The 8,708-nt window shown below is 68.2% G+C and overlaps 1 protein-coding gene across 2 annotated transcripts; it reads right to left on the bottom strand.

Moving 5' to 3' along the window:
* Positions 1 to 16: 16 nt before the first annotated feature.
* GAS2L1 (growth arrest specific 2 like 1) lies at positions 17 to 8,708 on the bottom strand. Of its 2 annotated transcripts, none has more exons than XM_063416126.1 (6): positions 8,551 to 8,708; positions 6,614 to 7,304; positions 4,049 to 4,156; positions 3,782 to 3,878; positions 2,776 to 3,043; positions 17 to 1,196 (listed from the first exon to the last, which is right to left on the bottom strand). In XM_063416126.1, exons 2-6 carry the CDS (start codon positions 7,292 to 7,294, stop codon positions 158 to 160), a joined length of 2,193 nt encoding a protein of 730 aa, XP_063272196.1. In that variant the 5' UTR covers positions 7,295 to 7,304; positions 8,551 to 8,708; the 3' UTR covers positions 17 to 157. The 2 variants fall into 2 exon arrangements, with proteins under 2 accessions (XP_063272196.1, XP_063272195.1); XM_063416125.1 differs by lacking the exon at positions 8,551 to 8,708 and adding an exon at positions 8,312 to 8,361 and having other exon boundaries at positions 6,650 to 7,304.

The following is an 8,708-nucleotide window of genomic DNA, read 5'->3' as shown; positions in this document are numbered from 1 at the left end:
GCCCAACACCAACAGTCACCAAGTGAAGGGCTCCTGGCCCCCCCAGCTCCGTGGCCATCGCCTGGCCGGGTGTGTCTGCTCGGGTGCCACCTCCACCCTCCCGCAGCAGCTCGGGGATGTCCCCAGGGGCTGCCGGAGCTGCCATGGCCATCGACCCTCATGGCCACGCACTCTCCAGGCCCTCGTGCTGCTGCGGGGCCCAGGGGGGCTCCAGGAGGGAGGGGGGGATGCTCTGCAGGGCCCCCCAGGCCTTGGGGCTGCCGTTCGCGGCCCGGTGGGAGCCTGCCCCGTAGCCCCGCGGCGTGGGGATCCGGGAGGGCGCCCTGTGGGGCTGCGTGTCCAGCCGGGGCTTGGCCCAGGGCCGCGGCGGGGGCGCGGGGTTCTCGTCCTTCTCCATCAGCTCGTCCTCCCCGGTGGCCCAGTCGGTGTCGGAGCCGGCGTTTCCCGGGGTCTCCCGGTTGTCCCAGGAGGCCGGGAAGCAGCAGCTCTCGTCGGAGGAGCTGGAGAAAGTGGAGCGGCGCCTGGCATCTGCCAGGGTGGGGTTGGACGGCAGCGTGGGACACCCGCCGTTGTTCCCGTTGTTGTTCCCGTTGTTGTTCCCGTCGCTGTTCCCGCCCCGCCGCCCGTCCTCGGCGGGCAGCCCGTGCTTGGCGAAGACGTTCAGTGAGGAAGACGATGAAGACGAGGAGCAATAGGCCGAGTCGGCGGTGGCGGGGGGCGCGGGCGGAGGGCTCTCCGTGTCCCCCAGCTGCTCCAGCAGCCGCGTGTTGGCCAGGAACTCCTCCTCCAGCCGCTGGAACAGCCGCTGCTCCTGCCCGGGCTCCAGCCAGCGCGGGGCCCGCAGCCTCCGCGCCAGCTCCTCGGGGTCCCCGGGGCCGGGCCGGGGGTCGCGCCGCCCCCCAGCGCTCCCCGTGGGGCCGGGCCCGGCTGCGGGGGGCTCGGCCCGCGCCCACGAGTGCTGCCCGTCGGGCCGGCGGCGGATGAGCAGCAGCGGCGCGGAGCCGCGCCCGGGGCTGCGGGAGGCGCGGGGGGACCCGCGGGGGGACGCGGCGGCGCGGGGGGCGCGGGGGGAGCCCGGGGCGGGGGCATCGGCGGGGTCCCGGCGGGCCGGGGGGCGACGGGGGCCGCTCTGCGCCGAGGCGGCCGAGGAGTCGCTGTCGCCCGAGCAGCGCCGGGAGCGCGCGGGGGCGCGCGGCCTGGGGGCGGCGGGGGAGAGGGGGCGATGAGCACCCCGGTGTCCCACCCAGGGCACCCCCCAAATTGCACAGCCGCCGTGAACCCCCCCATTGAAATCCCCCCTTGCACCCCTCCTCGTGGAACCCCCCCCCAGTTCCCCCGCCCCATCGCACCCCTCCCCACTGAACCCCCCCCACTCTCCCCCACGGCACTCCACATTCCCTCCATTTCCCTCCCCATTGCACGCACTCATTCTTTCTCCTTTACCCACCATTCCTCCCCATTGCTTCCCCATTGCACCCCACATTCCCCCCCTTGAGCCCCATTTCCATCCTCATTGCACCCCACCGAACCCCACATCCCCACTATTGAACCCCATTTCCCTTCCCCGAGCCCTCCATAAGGCCCCCCATTAATCCCCCATTCTCGCCCTTCACTGCCCATTCCCCCTCACTGCACCCCCAGCACCCCATTTCCCTCCCCACTGTCCCCATTTCCCCCTCCATTAAACCCCCTTGAATCCTCCCATTCCACCCTCATTCTCCCCTTCTCCCCCCTCAGCCCCACCCACTGCACCCCACATTCCCTGCACAGCACCCCATTTCCCTCCCACTCCACACCCACTCCCTCTGAACTCCCCCATAGCACCCCACATTCCCTCCACTGCCAATCCCACCCCCTCCATTTCCCACCCCACTGTACCCCCATTTCCCCTGTGCCCCCTTCATTCCACCCCCATTCCTCCTTGCTCTCCCATTGCACCCCAGTGAACCCCTATTGCCCCCCTGTCCCCCTCCACTGAACTCCCCCATGAAATCCCACATCCCCCCACTGCACACCCCATTTCCCCCCTTGCAGCTCCCCTTCCCTCCCCCTGCTGCCCCCCACTATTCCCCTCCACTGACCCCCGATGCTTTCCCCATTTACCCCTCCCCTGCCCCCCATTCCACCACCCATCCCCTCCCAGTGCCCATTATCTGTCCCCATAGCCCCCCATGGCCCCCCACGGCCCCACACTGAGCCCCCATTGTGGTTCTCCATTTTCCCTCCTCTGCCCTCCCTAACTGCACCCCCATTCCCCCACTGCCCCCCTGCTGTCCTTCCCCACTGCCCTACCAAGCTGCACCCCCATTCTTTCCTACTGCACCCCCATTTCACCCCAAATTCACCCCCCTGCCCCCCATTGCACCCCTCCATTGCCCCCTCAGTACAGCTCACTGTCCTCCCATTTTCCCCCAATGATTTCCCCACTACACCCCCCGATCCCCGTTACCTGCATTGCACCCCCAGTACACCCCCATTCACCCTCTCGTACCTCCCATTGTCCCAATGATTCCATTTCCCCCCCAGTGTCCCCCATGATTTCCCCAGCGCTCCCCACTGCACCCCCAGTTCAGCGCAGTTCCCCTCATTCCACCCCAGTACCTCCCACTGTCACCCTGCTGTCCCCAGTGTCCCCCATTCCCCTCAGTGCCCCCCACTGCCCCCCATTAACGCCCCCCATCCCCGCTCCCTGCCCGTCCTCTCCGTGGGGCTGAGCCTTTGCCGCGGGCTCTCGGAGCAGTTTTGGGGTCCCGCAGCCCCCCGGGGGGGCCGTACCTGAGCGTTCCCGCTCCCCGCGGCTCCGCGGGGCTCCCGGAGGGGCTGCCGGAACCGGAGCGGGGGGCTGCACCCCCGCGGGGGGACACACCGTCCTGCTTGGGGGGCTTCGGGGGGTCCCCCCGGGGCTGGGGGCCCCGCTCCGCCCCGCCCGGGGCGGGCCGGGCCCGCCGGGGGGTGCTGGGGCTGGAGGCGCGGGACGAGGACGAGCCGGGAGCTGCTTTTTGGGGGGACACGCCCGGGGCGCGGGGCTGGGGCAGGCGGTGAGCTGCGAGCGAGAGGGGGAGGTCAGCCCATCACCCGCCCTCCCCGCACTGCATCCCCATCTCCCAGCTGGGATATCCCCGAAGCTGTGAACACCTCGGGAACTTGGGGGGAAACTCCCCTTCTCCTTCCAGCCGGATCAGTGCTCGGAGGAGCGCAGGGGAGGGAAGGGAGCGCCACGGAAAAACAGGGAATGGAACCCCGGGAAATCAGGGAATGGAACCGACGGATAACCAGGGAATGGAACTCATGGAGAACCAAGGAATGGAACCACGGGAAATCAGGGAATGGAAACCACGGAGAACCAAGGAATGGAACCCACAGAAAATCAGGGAATGGAACCCATAGAGAATCAGGGAATGGAACCCTACAGAGAGGCAGGGAATGGGGGAGCAGGGAATGAGGCCCCACGGAGAATCAGCAAATGGAACCCAAGGGGAAACAGGGAACAGGAGCCCACAGAAAATCAGGGAATGGAGCCCCACAGAACAGAGCCCTGTGGAGAATCAGGAAATGGAACTCCATGGAAAACCAGCAACAGAGTCCCAAGGAGAGCCAGGAATGGAACCCCACAGTAGATCAGGGAACAAATCCCCACAGAAGATCAGGGGAAGGCACACCATAGAGGAACAGAGAATGGAGCCCAGGGAGAATTTGGGAACGGAACCCATGGAGCACCAGGGAATGGGAGCCCACAGGAATCCAGGAGCCAGCCGGAGCCAAGGGGCCCCGGGGCACTCACCGAGGGCAGCACAGCGACACGGGTCGTGCTTGTCCAGGTAATGTTCCAGTGTGTCCCAGCCGCCGCCCACGCGCACCATGACGTGGCTTCGCAGCACCTGCGGGCAGCGCCGTCACCAAAACGCCACCGGAGCCCCCTGGACCCCCGCGTGGGCGGGAAACCCGGCCCTGGACCCCACCCACCCTGCCTGGGAGAGGGGGAGGGAGGAGGAGGAGGGTCCCGGTGTAACGGGGGCACGGTGGGGTGAGGAGAGGGGGCGGCTCTTACGCGGACGAAGATGAGAGTGTTGGAGTCGCCCACTTTGTACTTCCCTTCCGAGACCTTGACCATGGGGAACTGCGAGGGGCACGAGCAGCAGCCCAGGATCTCCCGCACCTGCCGGCACACACGGGAGGGTCAGTGGGGCGAGCGTCCTGTTATAGGACCAGTGGGGTCCAGAACCCCCCTATAGGGCTGGCGGGGCACAGACCCCCCCATTATGGGGCCAGTGGGCACAGAACCCCCCTACAGGCTGGGTGGGGCACAGTCCCCCTGTTATAGGATCAGTAGGTACAGACCCCCCGCTATAGGGATGGTGGGGCACAGATCCCCCAATTATAGGGCTGGTGGGCACAGGACCCCCACTATAGGGTCAGTGGGGCACAGACCTGCCATTATAGGGCAGGTGGGCACAGATGCCCCACTACAGGATCAGTGAGCATAAACCCCGTTATAGGGCTGGTGATCCACAGACCCTCCACTATAGGGCTGGTGGGCATAGAATCCCCTGCTATAGGGTCAGTGGGGCACAAACCCCCCTGTTATAGGGCTGGTGGGTCATCAACCTTCCACTATAGGAATGGTGGGGCACAAACCCCCTTATAGGGTCAGTGTGGTCCCCATTATAGGGACAGCCCCTCAAGGGGCTCTGTGTGCCCCCCATGCTGGCAGCTCTCCCCCTCCATGGGAAACAGTGGGGCTGGGGTCTCTTCCCATGGTCAGGAACCCCCGGCAGGCTGAGAACAGGCACAACTCTCTTCGTTTGGGGTCCACCCGCTCCGGGACCCCCGGTGTGGGCACAAAACATCCCCCACCCCACTGATCCTGAACCACGGGGGCAGGATTCGGCCCAAATCCCCACCATGGGGCAGGACCTACATGCACCATGAGAAATGGGGTAAATCCCTCTGGGGGTTTTGCCTTCCTCTGAACTGGAAGGTCTGGCACAGGGCAGGAGCGGGAGGATTTGGGGGGCCGGGCAGGGGACCCCCGGGGCTGTGGGGTGGCCGGGCAGGGGACCCCCGGGGCTGTGGGGTGGCCGGGCCGTGCCGTGGTCCCGCTGGCTGCCAGCTGCCGGCTCTATCTGCCGGGCTGACGTCAGGGATTAAACGGGAGCCACGGGGGGACGCGGGGACGCGGCCGCGTCCTGCCCCGGCCCGGGGCTGGGCGGGCACAGCGCCGCCCCACCCCGAAATTTGGGGTTTCTTTAGTAATTCCGAGATTTTGGGGGCTTTCCTGTGCCCATTACACGGGTGAGAGGAAGGAAGGATGTGGCCGCCCCGGTTCCCATCCGGGTGACAGGGACAGCCCTAGCTGGGGAAACTGAGTCACGGAATGGGGGGGCCGGGGGGCTGCAGGGAGGGGGGGTCGTGACCCTGCTGCCACACGGGGGGGGGGCACCTGGGGACGAGGCGGGCCGGATCCCGCTCCGCCAGGCTCCTCCCCGCCTCTGGCGCTGCCCATAAAAGCCGATGGCGAGGAATTACGCAGCCCGGAAAAATGCGGCGGGGGCTGGCAGCGCCCGGCCAGGGGGGCTTGGGGGGGCAACAGCGAGGAGGGCCCCCCCCTAAGCGGCACTGGGAGGAGGGGGGTCAGGATGCTCCTTAATGAGGGACTTAATGAGGAATTGGGGTTTCAATTAAAAAAAGGCTTAGGGAGTCCGGGGAGGGCAGAGCTCCCCTGTCCCCCCTGTCCCCCCCGTCCCAGATTAATCCGCTGCCTCGCCCGCGGGACGGATCCCGCACCCGCCTTTAATCCGCCCTGAGCCCCCGGCCCGGGGGGGGCCCGAACCCCCCTTCTGACACCCCAAACTGTGACCGTGAGCAGCCGGGATGTCCCCATGTCCGTCCCTGGGGACAGCAGCCCCGAGGTGGTGGGAGGAGGAGGAGGAGAAGTCCTGGGGTGGGGACCACTGTGAGTCACCCCTCACGGGGAGCGGGTGGCAGCGCACAGGTGACACCTGTGTCCCCACTGTGATTCTGCTCACAGCCACCGAAAGAACGCCTCCTGGAGGCGGGAGGCTCCGCGGGAGCCTGGGTGGGTGTGGGTGGGTGCGAGGAGCTCCCGTAGCCATGGAGAGCTGGGATGGGTGAGTGGAGCACATCCCGTGAGCGCAGAAAGAGACACGGGGGTCACACAGACACGGGGGACCTGCCCCGGACCACAGCGCGACCTGTCAGCGGCACAAAGCCCTTCCTGAGGGTCTCAGGGACAGGTGGGACCTGCCAGGGACCACAGAATGCCCTGCCGGGAGGACAGGTGGGAGCCCCCATGGATCATGGAGCACCCATGGGGCACACGGACAGGACCTCCAAGGGGCCACGGGGACAGGGAGGAGTCCTGGGGGACATGGAGATGGATGGGACCCCCCCATGGACCCTGCTGGGTGGACAGAGAGGTTCTCCCACAGCCCTGGACCTCCTAGTGACCACAGAGTGACCACTGGGTGCAGAGAGGACCTCCCATGAGCCAGACCTCCCCGCTGGGCGGATGGCGGGGACCGGGGCATCCCTCAGAGCCCCGGGCGGGGCCTGGCGGTGCCCCGGGGCGCCGGGCGGCCGGCCAGGCCCTCACCCAGGCACAGGGCTCCCAGGGGAGCGCGTGTCTCACCAGCTCGTCCAGGTTCTTGAGGTCGCACAGCGTGATGGGCCGGGCCCGGCTGGGGTAGGCGCCCGCCTGGGCGTCCCGGCTCTCCCGGCGCGTGCCCAGCGCGCCGTCAGCCATTTGGTCCCTCATCTCCTCCTCGATCTCCTCCTCCATTTGGATCAGCATGGGGGCCAGCATGCCAAACTTGGAGCCCCTCCTGGCCACCTCCAGCAGGCAGAGGACAAAGTTCTTCTCGTTCTTCTTCAGCACCAAGTCATTGGTCTCGAACATGAGCACGTCCTGGATGCCCAGGTCCTGGCGGCACCACTGGATGAAGTTGGAGACGTTGTCCCGGGCGATGAAGGAGCCGGGCACCACGTTCTTGGCCTGGAAGACCACCTCGTTCTGGGGCACTCGCATGCGGGCCGCTGCCTCGGGGTGCCGCTCCTGGAAGTCCAGGGCGGTGCGGTTGACGTTGTTGGCGTGGCGGCAGAGGTGACAGCCCGTCTCCAGGCTCTCCAGGAAGGTGTCCACCTGGATGTCCAGGTCGTAGAGGGTGTTGAACCACTCGGCCAGGTCCTCCTTCATGGCCTCCAGGTACTCCTCGCTGGAGCGGAAGGGCCGGATGCTCTTGGAGGCGGCCGACTGGATGTGGCTGGGGTCTGCCATGGCCAGCTCCCTGCGGGGGGACAACGGGGGCTGTTATGGGCAGGAACCCCCCAAAGACCCCCCAGACCCCTCACCAACCTCGGTGATGCCTCTGTGCCTCAGTTTCCCCCACACATCACCCGTGGGCAGGAGCGTCACCACTGCCACCACCACCCCTCCAGGACCTGCCTGATCCCTGCCAGGACCTGCAGCACCCCCCACTCCACACCCCTCCACCCCGTGTGTCCCCACCACAGCCCGTGTCCCCTCATGTCCCTTCACCATGTGTGGCCCCGTTCTCCACATCCCCCACTCCATGGCCCCCCATCCGTGTCCCCTCCACCCCCCCCAGTTAATGAGTCCCTTGTCCCCCGTGCCCACGCCGCGGTGGGGCGGTGGCAGAGAGGGGACAGCCCTCCCCAACCCTGCCCCAAACGCTGCCCAGTCATGGTTGGTGTCCTCACAGTGGCGTCCCCACCCTGGGAGCAGGTGACACCCCCAGGGATGGCAGTGCAGGAAGCCCCCCCCTTACCCGGGTGGGGTTCAGCCCTGAGGGGCTGCACCGGGTGGAGGATTGGGGGATTGGTCCCCAACACAGCCATGGGGTGGGGGCTGCACCTGGGGGAGCCCCCGGCCGGCCCTGACCTGAGGGGGGGGGGGTACAAGGGCCAGGGATGTCTGGGCAGAGGGGTCACCCCCTCCCGGGGGGCCCGGTGACCTCCACTGCCACCCCCAGCTCAGCCCCACACCCTGGGAGGGGGGTGCTGCCCTTGGGGTGTCCCCTGCCCTCGAGGGGCTGTCCCTGCTGGGGAGGGTCCCCTCACCTCGGGGGGGGGGTGGGATTACCGCCCTCGGGGACGGGGAACTCTGTTGGGGGGTGGTCCTCATCCCTCGACAGTGGGGGGATGCTGTCGGGGGGTGTCTTTCCCTCGGGGATGGGGGTCCCTGTCGGGGGGTCCTTCCCTCGCGGAGGGGGGGGGTCCCTGTTTGGAGGGTCCCTTTTCCTCGGGGGGGTTGTCTCTGCTGGGGGGTCCCTACCCTCGGAGGGGGTGTCCGTGCTGAGGGGTGTCCATGTCGGGGCCCCCCTCTCCCTTGGGGGGCGGGTGTCCATCTCTGGGGGTGTCTCTTTCTCGGGGTGGGGGGGTCCCTCTCGCCGGTGGGGTCCCTATTCCGGGGCGATGCACGGGGGACGGCGGGAGGGGATCCGCACCTGCGGGGACACGGGGTGGGGGGGACGCAAGGCCAGGGCCACCCGCCGCCCCCCCGGCCGCACTCACCGCCGCCGCTCCGCGCTGCGCTACGGCCGGGCCGGGCCCGCTCCCCGCTCCGGGCCGGGCCGCGGCTCCCAGCGCCGGGGGGGCCCCGCCGCGGCCCCCGCCGCCATCGGCCGCCGCAGCGGCCCGGGGGGCGGCCGGGGGGGCCCGGGGGGCGCCCA

This window comes from Prinia subflava, chromosome 19 (assembly GCF_021018805.1).
Source record: "Prinia subflava isolate CZ2003 ecotype Zambia chromosome 19, Cam_Psub_1.2, whole genome shotgun sequence".
Classification (NCBI taxonomy): Eukaryota; Metazoa; Chordata; class Aves; order Passeriformes; family Cisticolidae; genus Prinia; species Prinia subflava.
The sequence above is the reverse complement of the archived record's forward strand: the minus strand, read 5'-3'. Positions and strand labels throughout refer to the sequence as shown.